The following is a 23,689-nucleotide window of genomic DNA, read 5'->3' on the forward strand; positions in this document are numbered from 1 at the left end:
GTACACCGAGGAGAGATAACGCTCCTGCCTGGGCCTGAAACTTTAAAGAAAGGATGCTCTCGCCAAAGTCCATTCAAAAATATGTCAATTTAAAGGGTTGGTTCGGGTTTCTTGAAGTGAGGTTGTATGAGGGACTTATCCATAGTCAATGTATCATCTATAGTGGATGGCAGTCAGAACGGCCCCAGTTTGGAGACACAGACAGGAGTACCTCTCCACGAAAGCTAAGCAATGTACTGCTGTGGAGGGGTCAGCCATTAAACCTATTTTAGCCTCCTAAAAACATCCCACCTAAAAAACAAAATCAATCAGTTTGAGGTACTCTTTACTTTACCTTTCCTTCAGACAGCCTGCTCTAACAGGGAAGCTGTTAACAGCCTATGTTTCACATGTATTATTATTATTATTATTATTATTATTATTATTATTATTATTATTATTATAACTATTGATGCACCAATTTTGGAAATCTGGGCTGATACTGACACCAATATTTAAAATAACAGTTTCACCCGTACCCACCGATGTTTTTATATTGTTGTGTCTTTTGTTTTTCATTGTTATATATTATTCTTTTAAAGTTTTACAGTTTTTCAGTCCTTCATTACACGACCTTTGAGTGAGCACACGTTCAGTTATACACATTTATGAAACAACTTTTGACATAACCTTCTTTCACATGAAAAATATCTTTTGTATATGATACATTATAATTCCCTCTCCCGTAACTGTTTTATTGTGCTGTGAAAACATGAACAAAGTTCTCCTTCAAACAGCTGATTTGGATTTTGAATCTTGCCCCACCCACCTGTATGATGTCACACCCAAGATCACCTGTCATCAAATTAAAAAAACAACAAATGTGTTTATACTGTCCCATTTGACCTTATTTCCCAATCAGCCTTACTTCAGGAGAATAACAGTTTATGAGAACGTTATAATTTACCTTCGCCCAACACTGGTTTTTACTGAACAGAGAGCCCAGTCTGACTCCAGAGTCGTGGAAATCCGATGCTTGGGCAGTGAGTTGTGGCGTCAGAAACCAACAAAGAAAGGCATCCTTTAACGTCGGCACAATAAGTGGCCGGTTGCTGTTACAGTAATGGCGCCTGGAGGCATCAGGGGGAAACATGGCGGGACAAGGACAAAGGTTAAGGTGGCAAATGTCCAACAGGGGCAGGCAGGAGGGCTGGTGGATGGGTCCAACAAACACCAATTTTCACCTGAGAGAGTGGTGTTCGCATCCCATAATATTCCAAGGCCAAAGCCTGTTATTTTTTCCTGAACCTAACTACATGTTTTTGTTGCCTAACCCTAACCACGTGTGTTTGTTGTTGAAAGAAAAAAAAGATCAATCTGTGGTGTTGTACCAAAGTAGTGCATTTATTTTGAAAGAAACTGAATGTAAACTTTAAATTTCCTGTGAAAGCGGAGGTGTATCTTGAAAGAAGACAATGCATGTAACAGGCAGAACTTGACACTGTGACCCAGAATGTCAACAACCAAACATCATCATATGTGGACGTGGACAAACATCAATACGTGAAGAGGTCGGAGTGAGAATGTGTTGGAGCAGAGGTTGAAAAGGCAACACAGTGTCGCCTTATAGCGAGAGGGTTTCTGGTTCGAACCCTGTGGTTCTGTGCAGAGTTTGCATGTTCTCCCTGTGTCAGCGTGGGTTTCCTCCAGGTGCTCTGACATGTTCTCCCCGTGTCAGCGTGGGTTTCCTCCAGGTGCTCCAGCTTCCTCCCACAGTCCAAAGACATGCAGGTTAACTGGTGACTCTAAATTGTCCGTAGGTGTGAATGTGAGTGTGAATGGTTGTCTGTCTCTATGTGTCAGCCCTGTGATAGTCTGGCGACCTGTCCAGGGTGAACCCTGCCTCTCACCCAGTGGCAGCTGGGATAGGCTCCAGCCCCCCTGCGACCCCTAACAGGATAACTGGTTATTACTTTTTGAAAGTGGAGAGGCATTGTAGTGGGAGGGTCCCTTAGCAGAATTATGCGTACGTCAACGGGATATCAGCAGAAATATCTGCTTGCTTGTCAATGAGCATGGCTGTAGAAGAATGTTAGCACTGACCAGTATGACCAGTATAAAGGACACACTCATGGGAGAGTAGAAAGGTTTACAGCTGATGAAAAACAGATTCCAGATCAGGAGAACAGTGCTGCAGAGTCACTGTCACATCATGACACCAGCCACTGTTAGTGTAACAACAGATTCCTCCAGCTTTCCTTTTACCTGACAGTTGTGTGTGGTGATGGGCTCTGAACAGCTGCAAGTCTGCCAGCTGCAGCGCAGAGTCCGCTATCCATCCACACACAAACGTTTACATGAAGCACAAAACACAAGATGAAGAAAAGTCTCTGTTTGTCCAGCAGATTGAGGAACAGACAAAAGGTTGAGTCTGTGAGAACCTCAGCTTTCTATCAGAGCTAGTAGAAGTAGTGCTAATATTTGTAATAGTAGAATTTACTGTGTTGTATTAGTCGCAGGAGGAAAAGGATCTGAATTCTTTTTACAAGTAGGAACAACAATAATACCAGTGATACTTGTCCTTTACTGGTTTTTGTCCACTAGATGGCACTGTGGGGATTTGTGGTCAGCATCATCCTGTCGTCATGGCGACCATCATCAGCATCATGTGGATCCTCTTGCACTTCCTGTGACTGACCACAGGGTGGTGCTCTTTCTCTGTCATGTTTAATGTCAGCACCAGCAGCAAACACAGAAATCCAGCATGTGATAAAGTTTGCTTTGAAATCTGTCACACAGCCATGTTGGAAGAGCTGATTTATTGCTGTGACACCTATCTAAGAGCGTAAAGAGACATGTGATGTCATAGAACAGAGCCATGCTTCATGTTATTAGGAACACTTGTGCTTTTCCTTCTGTGACAAGTCAAAATGTCTGCTGTGAAAAAGACCTGTTGTCACACAGCAGCAGCCTCATCTGTCCGCCGCAGGGGCTGATGGGAGGTCTGAGGAGCTGTTAGAAAGCACGTGGCCCTCGTCTGATCTCACAGCTCGTCCTTGTTTGGCCTCAGCTGCATCAGAGCCACTTCTCCCCAGGTTCACCAGAGGAAACACCACTGCACAAAATGCTTTTCCTCCCAGCTGCTGCTCTGTGCTGTCTGTGTTCAGGTGAGTGTTTCCAGCCAATCAGGAGCCCACAAACTCAACCTTTAACAAACACTGTCACACTCACCTTCATCTACATGTCTGTTTCTCTACAGCGCTGGTTGCCATGGCAGCAGAGCAGCTGATTCAGGATGATTTAACATTGACCAGGAGAGTTGGTCAAAACGTCTCCTTCACCTGTCGCACTGACCAGTGTGATGGTGATCATGTACGCTGGTACCAGAAGAGAGACACAGAAACATTCACACTGATTCTTCGTATTAGAAGGGATAATGGTGACATACTGAAGGACAGTTTCAATCATCCTCAGAAAGATGATTTCTCAGCTGTGATTAAACAGAACGTCTGTGAGTTGCAGATCCAGACAGTTAAACTCAGTCATTCAGCCACCTACTACTGCTCCTTTGGAAAAGTTGCTCCCCACAGTGAGAAAAGATCCCTGCAGCCTGAACAAAAACCTCCAGATGAACAGATGTCAAACAGTGTTTGTGACAGGAAGAGAGCAGTAAAGCACAGCCCAGGTTCACATATTTCACCTCCATCTCAGCCAGAGTCACAAACACACTGAAGTGAGGGATTTATTTTCTTTACTGCTGTCAGGATTTATTCAATATTATATTGATTCATATTTTTATCAGATATTCCAGCAGCTTTATTGTTGTTCCACACAGTGAGGACAAACTAGAAACACAGAGGAACAACAATGAAGGAAAATAAAGAGAAAAGAAAAGATGAAAGTAAATAAAATAATAATTCAGATCAAAGGATAAAATGACAGATATTTTTTAAAAGTAAGACTTCAATCTAATTTACAAATAGAACAAAATGAGCTGAGGACAGTTTTCTCACTTGTTTTTCTAGTGACACAGAGGAACAACGATCAAAGATATGACAAAAGAAAGAAAACAATACCATGAAATGAATAATACACATAAATGGGATAAAAACACAAGGATGTCCTTTTGAATCAAACAGTGCCTCATTAATAACATAGAGCAAAACAACATTTGAGGAGAACTGCTGCTGAAAGAACACTTTGAAGAACGTATGAACCCGACCATCACGTCCTCCATGAAGGAGCAGAGTCTGAAGACTCGGGAGAACTCTCCTCCACATCTCTGGCAGAGGTCACTGAGGTCGTCACAGGGCTGACAACTTTTCAAGAAACCTTGGAGTGAGATTCAGCGGGGCCGACCACAGTTTTGTCGTTTAGGCCTCCACATAAAGGTTTTGTTTGTCAGCTGATTTGGTAGATGCGATCCTGATCCCCTGCATCCTAACGGATGTTTGGGGCGCCTGCTGGAGATGGATAGGGCCTAATACCTTACATACAAATACCATACAGAGAGAGACACTGGTGGTATAGTGGGGGTCTGGGGGTCCTCCCCCACAACATTTTGGATGTGGTAGATGTGACTTCCTGCATTCTGGTGGGTTTAGGGGCAGCATTGTGGAGATGGGCAATACCTACATTCATTCAAAGCCACCCTGACTCGCAGGGCCTTCACAAGTGAACCTGCATTCAGCTCAGAGTGACTGAACTAGTGGAAACCAGAAACTAGGACTTGCCTATGTGGCATATAGCCTATTACTTTGGAGACACAAGACCCATTTTGGATTTAAAGCAAAATTCATGGTTGAATATATTTTGATTAAGATCGAACTAAAATATTATTTTGGGAATAATAATATATTTTGTGTATTATTGTAGTCTAAAGAGCATTTCATGATATATTTCTAACATAATGTGGCCTGGGTGTCAGAAATGAAATGGTGAAAACTGCAAACTTAATTTTTTAATTCCATCGTTGAAGACGCCCTTTGAGGCGAATAGGAGACGTTTATGGTTACAAGCTATTGATGAATGATGAAACCATCCGTAATTCTTGACTCTGCAGTGCCGATTTCATATCAGGTAAGATTTTCTCAGCTGTTTATCACACACAAAGATGTAGTCAATAATGATAAATTAGTAACGGCAGCACTCACACAACAGGCATCCCCAGTAGGCTATACCATTGACTAAAGTTAGCAACATTAGCGTGTAACGCTAGCATGTAAACAAACTATATTGCTCATAGACAGTTTAATTAACCCCTCGGGGGGAAACTTCAGTGTCACAGCAGCAATTTAAAATACACAAAATAGGAGCTGCTGCAACAGGCTGCCGTTCACACAGCGCCAGGAAGGTAGGCAGGTTATGATTGTTCTGTTTTCTGTGAACACAATGCCGCATTTTATTGATGTTTTGGGGGTCGTTTTGATTTCCTTTGAGGCTGCTGCGTGCACGTCCCCGGTTCCAAGGTCGTATGTTGCCCATGTCTGAGGTCTGACTAGCGAGGTTACATTAAACAACACTTACCCAGCCACAAGTTAATAGTAGGATTTTAAATTCAGTTCTGGATTTTACAGGGAGCCAGTGCAGAGAAGCTAAAACAGGAGAAATATGATCTCGTTTCTTAGTTCCTGTTAGTACACGTGCTGCTGCATTCTGAATTAGCTGGAGAGTTTTTAAGGACTTACTAGAGCTACCTGATAATAGAGAGTTACAGTAATCCAGCCTTGAGGTAACAAAAGCGTGGACCAATTTTTCTGCATCTTTTCGGGTCAGGATAGGCCTAATTTTCGCAATATTACGCAGATGAAAAAATGCAGTCTGTGAGGTTTGTTTTAAATGACAATTAAAAGACAAATCTTGATCAAATATTACTCCGAGGTTTCTTACGGTAGTGCTAGAGGCCAGAGCAATGCCATCTAGAGAAACTATGTCATCAGATAAAGAGTCTCTGAGTTGTTTGGGGCCAAGAACAATAACTTCAGTTTTGTCTGAATTTAACATCAGGAAATTGGTGCTCATCCAAGTTTTTATGTCTTTAAGGCGTCAGCCATTCCTCCTCACAATGCTGATGTTGTGGATGTTTATGGTCCCCAGAGGATGAATCCTAACATTGATTTAGTTTGAAGATGTCTTTTCAACTGCTAATCAACAGAGAAATGTCTCATGAGCATATGTGACACAATATTGATATACAAGATATTTGAAGGCTTGAAAACAAAGTAGAATGATATCAATGTCAAACCCTATATACATCCATCCAAACACTGACATCACTTTGAATCAATGCTTAGATTTCAACTGACAACAAACCTTTTCAAGCAATAAGCTTCATTTGATCTTGAATATTTTTCAGCTTCACTTCAGCAAAAATATTTGAGTGTTAAGCCACTAAGTGTTTACAATATTTGTCCTAAACAGTAGTTTGACTTGTTGAGTGTTTGTTTGTGTCAACAGTAACTCTGCTCTCATGTGTTGCACTGATTTCAAAAGTAGGAGGATCACAACTCTTTCTACTTCAAATCAAAACAAGACTACAGAGCAACACACACTGGCTATGTGGACAAGCGTCCTGTCATCTGACGCACATCCGTCATCAATCAAAGTAATGGACCATTTCAAAATGTCAGCTGATGATGGTGCTGGATAAAAACTTAGCAAAGTCAGTAGGATTCATCCTCTGAGGAACATGAACGTGTGAACCATCCACGGAGACACTCTGCTAGTGTGTCTAAAAGGAAATCAAAGAAGAGACAGTCATGTTAATATGAACATTAGAGAAACACATCATGGAGCTGAAATATGATACTGCTTCATCATTTGGACTCCTTCACCTCAGCTGACACATTCAACAGCACACAGGTTTTTGTATCACTCTCTCTCACTGTGGGAGACGGACTGTACGGGATCTTTGGCTCAGGAACTAAACTGTTTGTAACAGGTAAGAATAAAGCTTCATTTTGCTTCAGTTGTTTTATTGAACAAGTTGAAAATGTGTTTTTAATGAGTTTGTGCTGCTTCAGGCTTTACATGTTAGTTTTTTCATCATTAGTAGAGAATTCTTGCAGCCATGCAGCTATTGTTACATAAAAAAGCTTCATCATTCCTGAAAAGATGTTTAAATCTCACTGCACAACTCAAGTTATTCTTTATTTCTGCAGGAGATTAAACTGATTCATATAGAAAAAGTAGGATTATTGCAAATGTTACAGATATACAGTATTTGATCCTCTCAGTGATTCAGCACCATCTCTGCTTTTTATTAAACAACATTATATATGATATTAAACACTATTTATATATATCAGTAAATGTATTATGACGAGCACATATTAACAATACTAAATATATATATTTCAAAGGATGATCATAAACACACAGACAAATACACACAAAATCAAAACTATATATTATGTCCAGTGTCATCTTAAATATATGACGGCAAATATTCTTTGGAGGGTAAATGTTGGCAGATTGTATGCATAAGTAAATACAGCTGATTTAATTTCAAAAGGAAAAAACTGTATTATATAATATCATAATCAGTATTATTTTTAAAGACGACTGTTGTGCACGCTGACATGCTGTGTTAATTGTATATTAACAAGAAGCTAAAAACTGACGTTTAAAAGTTATTCAATTAATTGTTATATGTTGGTAAATGTGAAACCTGTCGTGTTTATATTGTCATCAATAAAGGGAAATTTGTATTTTATGTGAAGATAAATTATTGTTAATTGTTTATCAAATATTTAATATAGAAGAATAAAACTGTAAATTCTGTGAAGGAAAATGTCTTTACTATATTATATTATATTATATTATATTATATTATATTATATGTGTTATGCTTTATTATATTGTAAGTTACTCTGTTTAGGATCAGCATGTTTTCATCTTATTTTTCATTTCATAGCAGTTTTTATTCGTATTTCACAAGTGATTGTGTGTTGTTAAAATTGTTGAAAATTAATATGAATTGTGGAAAAAAAGATATTATTTATATATCAATTTTTTAAATTGGTCAGAGTAAAGTATACGGTGTATTGTTTCTTGTTTTACGTGAAGGTAAATATGTAGTAAAGTATAATATGTGTATTCATGTACCCGTCAGTTATTTAAAATACAGGAAATCTATTCCCTTTTTATTGGAGGTAAAAGTGACAATTTTTGATGTAATAATAATTGTTGTTAAATTAGAGTGAGTGAAGTTTGTCCATTAAAATAAAGAATAGTTTCTTTAGTGTCCATAGAAGACATGCTGACAGTAGCTGCTCAGTGTGTTTGATATGAAGGTGAATCCAGTATATGTAGTGAACTTTGTGCTGTATTGATGAGTAGTTTAGTGATCAGAGTCCATGTAGTTTCCAGGATCAGACTGAATGCAGTGCAGTGCTGTAAGCTGCTGCTGACTGTGTGAATGTGTGTCTGTGCTGCTTGTTGCTGCTGCTGCTGCTGTCAAACTTCAGATGAGCAGGTAGTGAAGCCCGTGGTGAGCGTGTACCCAGCAGCATCCAGAGCCCACCTGGAGGGGAAGAGCTCCCTGCTGTGTCTGGCCTCAGCCATGTTTCCTCCTCTGGTCCGCTTCTCCTGGAAAAGACAAGAGGAGAATGGACCTCTGCTCCTGCTGAGGGAGAGCAGCTGGAGCTCAGAGAGTCGGGACGCATCACGCCATCTTGCTGATCCGTCAGCAAGAGAACAGCACATATAAATACCGCTGCTCCGTCCAGCACCAGGGGGGCACAGTGGAGGCCCAAACACAACAAGGTAATGAAGGCTTGGTGACTGTGTTCAGCAGTGATTCAGCTTCATGTCAAAGAGAGCAGAGGAGCAGAGGACTGACATTTCTCACTGACACTCCAAACATTTCACTCCTTTTCTCTTTCAGAGGTTCCAGCTCCAGCAGCCTCCTGTCCTCCAGAGAAGGAGCCAGCAGACCTGCCAGCTCTGCAGCAAGCTGACTGTAAGATCACCTGCTGCCTCTCCTTCAATGCCAATCTTTCCTTTTTCGCTTAAACATTTAAAGTGACTGTCATGGCTCCACACCTAAAAAGCTTGCTGGGGCCCTGACTTGTTGGATTTAATAAGGGCCTTTGAGCTTTCATTCAAATTGTAGCCGACCCCTGTCTTCATGTAAAGCTGCTTGTCCCGTCTGGAAAAGTCCAAGTTATACTGATCAACATCTGCTCTGTGTGTGTGTGTGTGTGTGTGTGTGTGTGTGTGTCAGTGTCCTTCCAGTCTCAGTGCAGGGTGAAGCTGCTCTGTGTGCTGTACACAGTGCTGATAGTGAAGAGTCTGGTGTACTGCTGTGGACTCTCTCTGCTGATGATCCTCAGAAACAAGGGACCGTCCACCAACTGCACACATGCTGACTGACTGTTTTCTGCCTTTTCTCACCATCAAATCTCATCAATTCATCTCATTTATCACTTTGATCAGTCTTCACAAATATCACTTATGACGTCTTGTGCTTGGTTGTAAATTTCACATCCACATGTCTTAAATCCATAAATACAAATATACACACATATATTTGTACATGAAGCCTTAATGGTTATTAAGTGTTGATATTTGTGGACAACAATGGAGCTCTATGGCACAGAGGAATAAGATCTATCAGCCTTTGATACACACACAATACTTGTTAGTAAAATACATTCAGTGATTTTCTTGATAGAAAATCCAAAGATCAAATAACAGCAACATCATCTTTGAATCCATTTTTAATGACAACATCTTAATGATGTCATTATCTGGAGAGAACAAATGTTGATGATACAGATAATATTAAGAAAACTCTTATCTCAGGATAACTTCATTCAAAATCCACATATGAGATATGATCAGAAGATAACAGGCTTACTAAGAACTCCCACAGCAACTTTCACTGTTTTTATCATAGAATGCTTCTTTTATACATCATATTGAATATTTCTATTGATTTTCTTCATCTTATCAGCTTTAGTTAGTTTTTGATCCAAATCTTGTACTTTGCTTTTTGCTTTCATCTCTATTTTATTGACTGTTAATCACATTTGATCAAATCTCTTTTATAAATAAAGTTCACTTTGATCATTTTTATTTTTCTATTAGTAATAACAGTAGTGCTTTTATTTTTTATGACTGTCTGTTTGTGTTATTCTTTGATTCAATGCCCAGTTTTAATAAATGAAAGAAAAACATTTTTGACTTTTATTTTCTACATCAGACAAAGTGTAAATCATTTCATTGAACATATTTGATGTGGAAAGAAAAATATATTTTGAGCTTCAAAATCTCTCTTAAATATAAATGTGTTTGTCTGCAGAGAAACTTTAGCAAATATTTAAGGTGGTGTCATTTCCTGTGGAAAAGAAAATCCATATTCAGTGCTAAAGTGCATAATTGATGCCTTTCCATATAAAAACATAGAGAAATGAAATGAGTCCAATAAAAACACTGTCAGATGGTGTTGCTATAGTATTAACTTGAATCATTTCAGAACATTAAGGAGTGGATGAATGTTGTTGTCATGACAAGTTGAACATCAGAGTTGATTTTAGTATTCAGTCTCATTTCTTTGAGTTTCCTGTCTATGTTTGTTAGGTTGACCTCTCTCAGTTTGCTGCACTGTAACAAACAGGAAAAGTGACTCAATATTGAGCATGTTGTCAATATGCATCAATAATCACTGACTGCAAATAATGACATCACAACATAGCTTGTGCTTTGAAATGTGTGATATTTCACAGCTGTTTGTGCTGTGAAAATGCTAACAGGAAGATACTAAAGCTGCTGATTGACTTCCTGAGTTTAGCTCCTGGAGCTCCTCACTTCTTGGACTATTTGATCAAAAGCACTTTGAGTTGCTGAACCTTAACAAGAATCTGTTTGCATGACCACGCTCCTCCAAGCACATAGTTGAACAGACAAATGATCTTGATTTACAAGAGGAGCCCACACTTCACTACCATACAGTAATGTCAGTTTGATTATAGATGTGAATATTGTGAGCCAGATTCTAACAGGTATATCTATGTTTGAAGACTTCTTTATAGCATAGGGCTCTCTGGGCTCAGTTCAGCTGTGTGTGGGTGGAGGGCTCAGTGGAAAAAAGGCTTCCAGACAACAAGAGAAAAGACAAACAGCCACAGAGAGGGAGAGCAGTTGATGAGTGTGCACAGCAGCAGATATGAATCTGTTCTCAGTGGTTATTAGAACTCATAAAAAAACTGTTGACAGCCCATCAACACTTCCTCTCCTGCAGCAGACGGGCTGTGTGGGTTTCTGCTCTGCAGCCTTTCTCACAGTAAGAACACAATGACAGTTACAACCATCCACTCTGCTTAAAGAATCCAGTTTCCAGGTACTTCAGTCACTCACTACAGTGTTCACATGGGAATAAGAACTAAACTACGGTTCAAAACAGCAGCATGTTCACAGTCACAGCACACCAACAAATCAGCTCAACTCAATTCTTAAATGCTGTTTCTGAAATCTCCTCAGAAGTTTCTCTGTAAAAATACAATTTCAGATGGGTTTGAAGTTTCAGAGTGTTTAAATCAGCATGAGAGGATTTTAAGCACTGACTCCTCCACCGCAACATTTCCAAAAATAAGTGTTACATCTGTTATCATTGATCAGAGCCACAGAACACAAACCACTCAGACAGAAACACAAACCACGGAGACAAACAAGTCATCTTGTTGTTTCACCCCCTCAAAAAACATCTCTATCTGTTTCTGAAGCAGAACTAGAGCGGCCAAGTTGGTTCACCTCAGGATCATAGTGTGCATACATTTTTAACACGTCAGTGCAAAAACAAGTTCAAATTCATCTCTTCATTATCTGACATTTTTAAATAAATACTCTTCATACATGACTTCATCACAAATATGTTTACTACATGTCTAACTTTTGTATTTCTTTGTGAAGCATTTTGTGATTCTGTCTTGAAATGTGTTCATAAATATAAATCTTAATTCCCGTCTAATCAGTAACGATACCAATCCATTTCCTCTTGATAAAACTGTAATAGTTAAGTGACATTTTCTTGATTGATAAAAACAAACAGCTCCATTATTTCAGCAACATTCAGACTTGAGGCCGACTGATGAAGCTGCTGTGTAATCATTTTATAGCAGTCGTAGCTTCAAAGCAGCTCGCTCTGCTGTTTGTTCATGTGTGTAAACAACAGTGTCATCAGCTTGGAGTTTTACATCCACACTGACACAATTATAAAAGGGGCTCAGCACTGAACCTGGTGGAACACCCACACCTACTGACTTGTATATAATAGCTGTGTGTATATATTTGCTGATCTTTGTTGAGCTTTGTTGTCCTTGTTTAGCTGTATGCTTATATTCATATCTTCCTGTACATGTGTTCTTGGCGCTGTGTGAAAGTATATTCAGAGCTACTTACAACCAGAGTCAAATGACTTGTAGGTGTCAACATACACGGCCAATGAAGCTGATTGTGTTTCTGATTATTTGCTATGAAGCCAAACTGGAATCCATCAAAACAAAGAGGTTTATAAAACACAGACACTTTGATTTTTCACTTTATTGAGAATGTGACACTGAAAGAATTTGACAAACCTGCCACACTCTGCAGAATGTATTAAAAAGAAACACAAGAACAGAAGAAATACTACAAACAATAAAATATCTGACAGACAGCTCATGATTCAATTTCTGTTATTATACAAGTCAAATTTAAAAGTGGAAACAAACTGAAGTATTAAAATAACACAAGACAGAATTTACGCTTGCAAATATATGTGTGTGTGTGTGTGTGTGTGTGTGTGTGTGTGTGTGTGTGTGTGTTTTTATATGTTGAGGATGACTCTATCTAACTTGTGATATTTGTGAAGACTGATCAAAGTGATAAATGAGATGAACTGATGAGATTTGATGGCGAGAAAAGGCGAGCAGAAAACAGTCAGTCAGCATGTGTGCAGTTGGTGGACGGCCCCTTGTTTCTGAGGATCATCAGCAGAGAGAGTCCACAGCAGTACACCAGACTCTTCACTATCAGCACTGTGTACAGCACACAGAGCAGCTTCACCCTGCACTGAGACTGGAAGGACACTGACACACACACACACACACACACACAGAGCAGATGTTGATCAGTATAACTTGGACTTTTCCAGATGGGACAACCAGCTTTACATGAAGACAGGGGTCGGCTACAATTTGAATGAAAGCTCAAAGGCCCTTATCAAATCCAACAAGTCAGGGCCCCAGCAAGCTTTTTAGGTGAGGCGCCAGGACAGTGACTTTAAATGTTGAAGTGAAAAAGGAAAGATTGGCATTGAAGGAGAGGCAGCAGGTGATCTTACAGTCAGCTTGCTGCAGAGCTGGCAGGTCTGCTGGCTCTCTCTCTGGAGGACAGGAGGCTGCTGGAGCTGGAACCTCTGAAAGAGAAAAGGAGTGAAATGTTTGGAGTGTCAGTGAGAAATGTCAGTCCTCTGCTCCTCTGCTCTCTTTGACATGAAGCTGAATCACTGCTGAACACAGTCACCAAGCCTTCATTACCTTGTTGTGTTTGGGCCTCCACTGTGCCCCCCTGGTGCTGGACGGAGCAGCGGTATTTATATGTACCGATCTCTTTTTCACGGATCAGCAAGATGGCGGCGGTGCGTCCCGACTCTCTGAGCTCCAGCTGCTCTCCCTCAGCAGGGAGCAGAGGTCCATTCTCCTCTTGTCTTTTCCAGGAGAAGCGGACCAGAGGAGGAAACATGGCTGAGGCCAGACACAGCAGGGAGCTCCTCCCCTCCAGGTGGGCTCTGGATGCTGCTGGGTACACGCTCACCACGGGCTTCACTACCTGCTCATCTGAAGTTTGACAGCAGCAGCAGCAGCAACAAGCAGCACAGACACACATTCACACAGTCAGCAGCAGCTTACAGCACTGCACTGCATTCAGTCTGATCCTGGAAACTACATGGACTCTGATCACTAAACTACTCATCAATACAGCACAAAGTTCACTACATATACTGGATTCACCTTCATATCAAACACACTGAGCAGCTACTGTCAGCATGTCTTCTATGGACACTAAAGAAACTATTCTTTATTTTAATGGACAAACTTCAGTCACTCTAATTTAACAAGAATTATTATGACATCAAAAATTGTCACTTTTACCTCCAATAAAAAGGGAATAGTTTTCCTGTATTTTAAATAACTGACGGGTACATGAATACACATATTATACTTTACTACATATTTACCTTCACGTAAAACAAGAAACAATACATTTACCACCGTATACTTTACTCTGACCAATTTAAAAAATTGATATATAAATAATATCTTTTTTTCCACAATTCATATTAATTTTCAACAATTTTAACAACACACAATCACTTGTGAAATACGAATAAAAACTGCTATGAAATGAAAAATAAGATGAAAACATGCTGATCCTAAACGGAGTAACTTACAATATAATAAAGCATAACACATATAATATAATATAATATAATATAATATAAGGTAGCACTTTATAATACAGCCCGTGTTTTACGACGTAACTCCCCGTGTCTTACGGCGTAACTCCTCTAAGACCTGCCGGGGTCTTACAGTGGAACTGCTGCTGTCTTATGCTGTCACTCCCAGTGTCTTATAATGGAACTTCATGCGTCTTACCTTGCACTTACTGGGACTTCCCGGGTGACTCTCTGACATCTACCATGACATTTTGGGGGAGCCTATATGGTTTAGTTTCACTTATGACTTACAGTGTAACTCGCTATGTCTTACAGTAAAACGTCTTACAGTCCAACTCCTTTTGTCTTACCATGTAGGCCTACTTATTAAAACTTATAACTATAAAATCAGATATGATTTACAGTTTTAAAATACACGAAAATCATACTGCAATATGTAACCTGTTTAATCACACAATGACAACTTCAGAGTTATAAAATATCTTTATTCTTTACCACGCAGACACCTGGTACTTACATGCTAAGTGCCCAAGACTTCCTGTAAGTACCAGGGACCGGTTGTATTGTAAAGTGCACACTGTTCACCCTTCCTTACCATGCAGGTACCTGGTACTTACACTCTAAGCACCGAGACTTCTGCTGTACCTACCAGGGACTTTCCTGTAATTACCAGAGACCTACACTGTACTTATCAGGGACCGGGCTGTATTGTAAAGTGCACACTGTTCGGCCTTCCTTACCTTGCAGGTACCTGGTACTTAGGCTCTAAGCACCCGAGCCTGTTTATTTACAAGTATGCACTTTGCCTGGTAGCAGGTTCCTGCATGGTAAGGAAGGGTGACGAGTGTGCACTTTACAATACAGCCCGCTCCTGATAAGTACAGTGTAGGTCTCTGGTAATTACAGGAAAGTCCCTGGTAGGTACAGCAGAAGTCTCGGTGCTTAGAGTGTAAGTACCAGGTACCTGCATGGTAAGGAAGGGTGAACAGTGTGCACTTTACAATACAGCCCGGTCCCTGGTACTTACAGGAAGTCTTGGGCACTTAGCATGTAAGTACCAGGTGTCTGCGTAAAGAATAAAGATATTTTATAACTCTGAAGTTGTCATTGTGTGATTAAACAGGTTACATATTGCAGTATGATTTTCGTGTATTTTAAAACTGTAAATCATATCTGATTTTATAGTTATAAGTTTTAATAAGTAGGCCTACATGGTAAGACATCAGGAGTTGGACTGTAAGACGTTTTACTGTAAGACATAGCGAGTTACACTGTAAGTCATAAGTGAAACTAAACCATATAGGCTCCCCCAAAATGTCATGGTAGATGTCAGAGAGTCACCCGGGAAGTCCCAGTAAGTGCAAGGTAAGACGCATGAAGTTCCATTATAAGACACTGGGAGTGACAGCATAAGACAGTAGCAGTTCCACTGTAAGACCCCGGCAGGTCTACTGTAAGACAAGCGAAACTACACAACAGGTTCCTCTAAAATGCCATGTAGATGTCAGAGAGTTACCATGAAAGTCCCAATAAGTATATGGTAAGACACGGGGAGTTATGCCGTAAGACACGGGGAGTTACGCCGTAAGACACGGGAAGTTATGCCATAAGACACGGGGAGTTACGTGGTAAGACACGGGGAGTTATGCCGTCAGACACGGGAAGTTACGCCGTAAGACACGGGCTGTATTATAAAGTGCTACCTAACATAATATAATATAATATAATAAAGACATTTTCCTTCACAGAATTTACAGTTTTATTCTTCTATATTAAATATTTGATAAACTATTAACAATAATTTATCTTCACATAAAATACAAATTTCCCTTTATTGATGACAATATAAACACGACAGGTTTCACATTTACCAACATATAACAATTAATTGAATAACTTTTAAATGTCAGTTTTTAGCTTCTTGTTAATATACAATTAACACAGCATGTCAGCGTGCACAACAGTCGTCTTTAAAAATAATACTGATTATGATATTATATAATACAGTTTTTTCCTTTTGAAATTAAATCAGCTGTATTTACTTATGCATACAATCTGCCAACATTTACCCTCCAAAGAATATTTGCCGTCATATATTTAAGATGACACTGGACATAATATATAGTTTTGATTTTGTGTGTATTTGTCTGTGTGTTTATGATCATATATCATCACTGATCGAATATCATTTAAATATTAATAAAAAAATCTTTATGAAATATTCAAAATGTAGCTGCTGTAATATATTATATATTAAATATAAATATATATGTGTGTGTGTCCTCATTTAATAATTATTTACCATCTTCAGAAACATTTATCATCAGTCAAAATTCATCCTTTGAAATATATATATTTAGTATTGTTAATATGTGCTCGTCATAATACATTTACTGATATATATAAATAGTGTTTAATATCATATATAATGTTGTTTAATAAAAAGCAGAGATGGTGCTGAATCACTGAGAGGATCAAATACTGTATATCTGTAACATTTGCAATAATCCTACTTTTCTATATGAATCAGTTTAATCTCCTGCAGAAATAAAGAATAACTTGAGTTGTGCAGTGAGATTTAAACATCTTTTCAGGAATGATGAAGCTTTTTTATGTAACAATAGCTGCATGGCTGCAAGAATTCTCTACTAATGATGAAAAAACTAACATGTAAAGCCTGAAGCAGCACAAACTCATTAAAAACACATTTTCAACTTGTTCAATAAAACAACTGAAGGAAAATGAAGCTTTATTCTTACCTGTTACAAACAGTTTAGTTCCTGAGCCAAAGATCTCGTACCCTCCACCTCCCACAGTGAGAGAGAGTGATACAAAAACCTGTGTGCTGTTGAATGTGTCAGCTGAGGTGAAGGAGTCCAAATGATGAAGCAGTATCATATTTCAGCTCCATGATGTGTTTCTCTAATGTTCATATTAACATGACTGTCTCTTCTTTGATTTCCTTTTTAGACACACTAGCAGAGTGTCTCCGTGGATGGTTGCTTGACACGTTCATGTTCCTCAGAGGATGAATCCTACTGACTTTGCTAAGTTTTTATCCAGCACCATCATCAGCTGACATTTTGAAATGGTCCATTACTTTGATTGATGACGGATGTGCGTCAGATGACAGGACGCTTGTCCACATAGCCAGTGTGTGTTGCTCTGTAGTCTTGTTTTGATTTGAAGTAGAAAGAGTTGTGATCCTCCTACTTTTGAAATCAGTGTAACACATGAGAGCAGAGTTACTGTTGACACAAACAAACACTCAACAAGTCAAACTACTGTTTAGGACAAATATTGTAAACACTTAGTGGCTTAACACTCAAATATTTTTGCTGAAGTGAAAAATATTCAAGATCAAATGAAGCTTATTGCTTGAAAAGGTTTGTTGTCAGTTGAAATCTAAGCATTGATTCAAAGTGATGTCAGTGTTTGGATGGATGTATATAGGGTTTGACATTGATATCATTCTACTTTGTTTTCAAGCCTTCAAATATCTTGTATATCAATATTGTGTCACATATGCTCATGAGACATTTCTCTGTTGATTAGCAGTTGAAAAGACATCTTCAAACTAAATCAATATTAGGATTCATCCTCTGGGGACCATAAACATCCACAACATCAGCATTGTGAGGAGGAATGGACTTTATTCCTGCAGCAGGTCAAAGCAGAAGATTTGAAACTTTGTCAAAATGCTAAAGCTTGTTTTTGTTTTTATCATTTTTATCCTTTCATTTGAATCCATGCATTTGCAGCACTACTTGGGGCTGGGTCACGGGGGCAGCAGGCTGAGCAAGGTTCTCAGGACGTTCCTCTCCCCAGCAACACTTTCCAGCTCCTAATGGGGGATCCCAAGGTGTTCCCAGGCCAGAGGCTTGTACTACAAAGCCACTTCAACTCAGCCAGGATATCATCTGGTTATCTGCTTTGACTAAGCTTAACTTTGGACATCTGGATAAGCGCTGCTACAAAGCTGCTTATCAACTAGTTCAGTCAGCTCTGGGTTTTCCTATCAGCCACCAGCGTGTTCACGTGAAAGAGCCAGTGGTGTTAATTATGGGCCACATCATCAGAACCATGAATGAAGTAGGCTGCTTCATGTTATATGAGATGAAACGGCAGCAAAAGTGTCTGCTACTGTGAGACAGTCAAATGTCAGTGGCGTGGGATGGAAACAACAATCTGTAATCTTCAAAAGGAAAATCTAGAAACATTGTAAACACCATCCAAAAATGTAGCGTCATCTGAGACTTAAGTTAGGTGCATGTATCACTGAGCTATGGGCCAATGTGACATTAGTACAGAGTATTATTTTGCTGTTTAGTTGGACCATGATAATACCACCCTCATAACCTCATCCTAAAGTGCCTAGCAGCTGCTCTGGAGACCAGGCACACAAAAATCAATGCCCTGCCTCCTCCATCATTCCATCCAGCATCTGCTAGAGTGTTCGTCCGTGCAGGTGCAAAGCCAGCCACAGCCTCTACAACATCAGACATCGGCCAGCTGGAAGTCAGGCGCACGAGAATGGAAGTTGGTTGCAGATCTGAATCAAAGGCTCTGCTTTCCATCTGAGATTGCCACAACGAACCTCAGAGCAGATCTCATCCTCTGGTCCTCCTCACTCCGCTCTGTGTCCATCATAGAGCTTACTGTTCCCTGGGAGGATGCTGTGGAGGAGGCCTTCGAGCGCAAGAGCCTTAAGTACATGAGCTGGCGGCCGATGCTGAATGGCGCGGCTGGAAAGCTAAGATTTGCCCAGTGGAAGTCGGTTGCAGAGGCTTCGTGGGCAAGTCAACCATCATGCTACTTAGGGACCTTGGGATTCGAGGCCAAGCCCAACACCAGACCATCAAAGCCCTCTCAGGACCAGTAGAGCAAGCAAGCCGATGGCTGTGGGTGAAGAGGCGAGACACCACCTGGGCCCCAAAGTAACACCAGTGGCTTAGAAGGGTTGAAAGCAGAGGGGGGCACACCTGGGACGCCAGACGTTGCCGATGAGCCCTCTGGAGGGGGCCCATCATCATCAAAACACCAGTGAAGGAGGGTGCCCACCTGATGACCCCAATGAAGCTTCCACTCTGGACTTTGCTACATGGAGACTTTTTTCTTCAGTGATCTGATTGGTCAGAGGTCGGGGTGTTGACAGGCTGTGATCCCATACCCTGAAGTTAACCTGCTCTGGAGCAGCTTAGCTGTTCAGCATACGTTGCCACGGTGATTTATCATGGTCAAAAGAGAACCAGCCTGGTAGTGCTGAAAACCCAGAGTTAAGCCCAAAGTTATCTGGCTAACTTCAAATCCTGCTTGGTAGTACAGGCCTCAGATGAGATCTATAATCCCTCCAGTGTGTTCTGGCTCTGCCCCGGGGCCTCCTACCAGTCGGACGTGGCTGGAAATCCTCTAACGGGAGGCGAAGGCATCCTGATCAGATGCTCAGATCATCTCAACTGAGCCCTTTCCATGTTCACTACTCAAAGCTCATGACAGTCCCAATTTTAAAAGTGTAAACCACCACCCTGGTCTGCCACTCTACATGCACTGTACCAGTGTTTCAACAATGGCAGCAAAACAGTGTCCAGAGCCTTCAGCATCTCAGGGAGAATCTCATCCACACCTGGCACCTTGCCTCCAAGGAGCTTTTTACAGGGCTGTCAACTCTCACACATTCGCCGTGAGAGTCACGCAGTTGGTTGATTTCACACGGTGTCACGCCACACCTCCAATTTCACACTGGAAAAAAAAATGCAGTGGTAGTTGTTCCACTCCTGTACGGTAGGTGGCGCCACCTTACATTACTAGGCTACTACTAGCTAAAATGTGATTCTGCGATCGCGCCGTCTTCCGCTGATTTCACTTTTTGTCACGGATTCCTGGACCTGCTGCAGAATAGTGCAGAAATTATACTGTAGATGTGTTGTAGTAACAAATATGACCGCTGAAAGGCGCTGTCGCGTAGAAGGTGATATAAAGAGAGTCTGCGAAACGGAAATGGTGCATTTCCAGAAGAAGAAGAAGGAAACGGTGCGTTTGCCGGTGTAGTTGCTGCACGGCATAAAGTAGATGCAGATGCACCACAACAATCGAATCAATATAATATTGAATAAATCCTGACAGCAGTAAAGAAAATAAATCCCTCACTTCAGTGTGTTTGTGACTCTGGCTGAGATGGAGGTGAAATATGTGAACCTGGGCTGTGCTTTACTGCTCTCTTCCTGTCACAAACACTGTTTGACATCTGTTCATCTGGAGGTTTTTGTTCAGGCTGCAGGGATCTTTTCTCACTGTGGGGAGCTCTCTTCAAACAGGAGCAGTAGTAGGTGGCTGAATGACTGAGTTTAACTGTCTGGATCTGCAACTCACAGACGTTCTGTTCATACACAGCTGAGAAATCATCTTTCTGAGGATGATTGTACCTCTCCTTATCTATGTCACCATTATCCCTTCTAATACGAAGAATCCGTGTGAATGTTTCTGTGTCTCTCTTCTGGCTCCAGTATACATAATCACCATCACACTGGTCAGTGTTTCGACAGGTGAAGGAGACGTTTTCACCAACTCTCCTGGTCAATGTTAAATCATCCTGAATCAGCTGCTCTGCTGCCATGGCAACCAGCGCTGTAGAGAAACAGACAGGTAGATGAAGGTGAGTGTGACAGTGTTTGTTAAAGGTTGAGTTTGTGGGCTCCTGATTGGCTGGAAACACTCACCTGAACACAGACAGCACAGAGCAGCAGCTGGGAGGAAAAGCATTTTGTGCAGTGGTGTTTCCTCTGGTGAACCTGGGGAGAAGTGGCGCTCTGATGCAGCTGAGGCCAAACAAGGACGAGCTGTGAGATCAGACGAGGGCCACGTGCTTTCTAACAGCTCCTCAGACCTCCCATCAGCCCCTGCGGCGGACAGATGAGGCTGCTGCTGCTGATTTAAAGCAGGTGGTGGAGCATTTTATATGTTATATTTCAAATAATACAGTAAATAATGTGAAACTATTTTGAGGGTTAACTACAATATATACATCAGTGGAATAAAACAAGAATAAAATAAGAGTAAACATAAATATATACAGTTATGTGCATTGCATGTTGAATTAATATTTACATTCTGTTGGTGAGAAAAAGGTCAAAGACTGAAAAACACTGCAGCAGTTGAATCATTGCACCCTGTAGGTCATTGTGAATTATAAATGCAGGAGGTGAATTGAGTCCAAATGCCAGTGTGATGACTCAGAGCTGCTGACACTGTGAGGGACGAGCTCTGTGGTGCATCATGGGGGAATGAGTCTGTCACTGCATGTGCTCGTGTGTTTGAGCAGCACATGGTGGAGTGGGAAACACTGTCCAAGATGACAAGTATCTGAAGCATCATCCTCCTCTCTGACACTCGCACCAGAGAGTCTAGCTCAGCACCCACTGCAGATCAGTTCATTGAGTCTGTTGGCGTCTGCTGCCCTCACCCTGCAGCCCCAGCACACAACAGCAAACAGGACAGCACAGACTCATCAGACATCCTCAGCACTGTCCGGCAGATGTTGAAGGACCTCAGCCTCCTCAGAAAACAGAGGCGTCTCTGGCCCTTCTTGTAGAGGGCTTCAGTGTTCTTGGTCCGTCTCGGTCCGTCTCAGTGGGCCTGAACAAATCAACCCTTTTGGACAGAACAAGAACAAAAGAATCAGAACAGATGAAGCAAAACCATCAAACAGTTCACAAACAAGAAATAAGCACATATAAAATCACTGGTCCAGCTCCTAACCATTCATTGTCTTGTTTCTGAAGAGTTTTTACTTTGGATAAAGTCTGGTATTTTGTCAGCTCATCATTACAGTTAATGACATCAATTACAGTGAAAGTTTGTATTTGTTCTTATTGCTGCTTGTTTTTTTAATGTACAGGTTCCTCTCAACTTGTGTTTGTTTCCTCTCAGCTGGAGAGATGCAGTGGTTTTCAGAAAGTTTACAGTGTTCTCATCAAAAGCTGACACAGACACAGAAGGGTGGATGATGATGGTGCATTGTTTTGGAAGAATAAATGGGGGAATGAGGGAGGCTGGTGTTGGCAGGGGCAGGTGTGAGAGGGAGGAGAGGAGCTGGGAGCAGCTGGGACTGTGGGAAGCTGGCAGGAGAGTGTAAAGGCTGGCTTGAAGGCTGTTGGTGCGGATCAAGTTGGTGAGTCGGTGGGGAAGTGGACGCTGGAGATCCTCGGCACAGGAGACAACAGGAAGTAAGCAGCTGGAAAACACACAAGGATAACTCCAGTATAAACAACACTGAGCAGCTGAGAGAGTGACTGCCACTGAATCTGTCCATCAGTGAGTGATGCCCCCTGGTTCTTATACTGCGTGGTGATGACATCATTGGAGACTGAAGTGGAGATGGAAGCAGAAGCTCCGCCCACAACGTGGCATCTTTCCTCTGAGCGGTAGCTCTGTGTCTCTGTCTCTGCGTCCCCCTCGCTGAAAGACACCTTTGCTCTGTTTGGGACTGTCTCCAGACTCATGCTTCCCACTGAAGCTGCAGCTGTGAGCTGCACTTTATCACAGGTGCTGAAGTTAACATGTGTGTGGACAATAGGCCACAATGGGCAGAATTAGGGGAGAGCGGGTATGGTTGTAACAATGGGATGGTTGTAACAACAGCACTTTGACCAAGAAGGGATGACCTATGAGTCATGGAATACATTTATTGTATGAGCACTTCCTTCCTGATCCTGCATGTGATATTTCGTAGCTGTGTGAAGAAGTGTGCAGGTTTTACAGCCAAAATTCTCATTTTCAGACATTTTTTGCACCAAATCTATATTTTGATGAATTCTGCTGCTGTTGAAGTTTGAATCATGTAACTTGTATTAGATTAGAGAGTTGTGTCGTGGGGAAATGTGAGTCATTTCATCTTTGCTCATTTCAAAGCACCATGCTACAGCTGGCTAAACAATGGCTGACAGAGGAGGATGTGGGCTGGTTGTGACAGAGTTTGAAAAGTCTTACAACTAACCCCAATGATAATTGAAGACATTTTCTCTTTCTATCTTACTCATTGTTTCAGCATGCCAGGAGAGTTGGTGAGAAAAAATAAGACACGTAGTCAAATGTGCATCAGATGAGGTGAGGCAGGGAAAGACAGTAAGGCAGGGCCACACCTGGACTGTTGGGGGCCCCAAGCACATTTGCTTTGGGGGCCCTCCTCACAGTAACCATGGCACTACAACAACTCCTGTGTATTGTATATATGAGTTGAAGCACTCATCATGTACAAATAAGCTGCATGTAAAA

At 41.0% G+C, this 23,689-nt stretch overlaps 1 protein-coding gene and 1 pseudogene across 1 annotated transcript; one reads left to right on the forward strand and one right to left on the reverse strand.

Moving 5' to 3' along the window:
• Positions 1–6,745: 6,745 nt before the first annotated feature.
• On the forward strand, positions 6,746–9,360 carry LOC125902313 (uncharacterized; annotated as a pseudogene).
• Positions 9,361–12,460: 3,100 nt separating this feature from the next.
• LOC125902303 (immunoglobulin lambda-1 light chain-like) lies at positions 12,461–21,233 on the reverse strand. Its single transcript, XM_049598552.1, has 6 exons — positions 21,136–21,233; positions 20,711–21,043; positions 17,179–17,220; positions 13,500–13,799; positions 13,304–13,378; positions 12,461–13,049 (listed from the first exon to the last, which is right to left on the reverse strand). The coding sequence occupies exons 1-6, from the start codon at positions 21,176–21,178 to the stop codon at positions 12,901–12,903; spliced, it is 942 nt and encodes a 313-aa protein (XP_049454509.1). The 5' UTR covers positions 21,179–21,233; the 3' UTR covers positions 12,461–12,900.
• Positions 21,234–23,689: the final 2,456 nt, after the last annotated feature.

Source organism: Epinephelus fuscoguttatus, linkage group LG15 (genome assembly GCF_011397635.1).
Source record: "Epinephelus fuscoguttatus linkage group LG15, E.fuscoguttatus.final_Chr_v1".
NCBI classification, from domain to species: Eukaryota; Metazoa; Chordata; class Actinopteri; order Perciformes; family Serranidae; genus Epinephelus; species Epinephelus fuscoguttatus.

Excerpts from the sequence above, each read along its gene's own strand:
- LOC125902303 (XM_049598552.1), bottom strand. The coding sequence starts at position 21,178 with ATGCTTTTCCTCCCAGCTGCTGCTCTGTGCTGTCTGTGTTCAG. Across the intron at positions 13,379-13,499 it reads GGAGGCCCAAACACAACAAG|AGGTTCCAGCTCCAGCAGCC; the intron begins GTAATGAAGGCT and ends TTTCTCTTTCAG. Across the intron at positions 13,050-13,303 it reads AGCTCTGCAGCAAGCTGACT|TGTCCTTCCAGTCTCAGTGC; the intron begins GTAAGATCACCT and ends TGTGTGTGTCAG.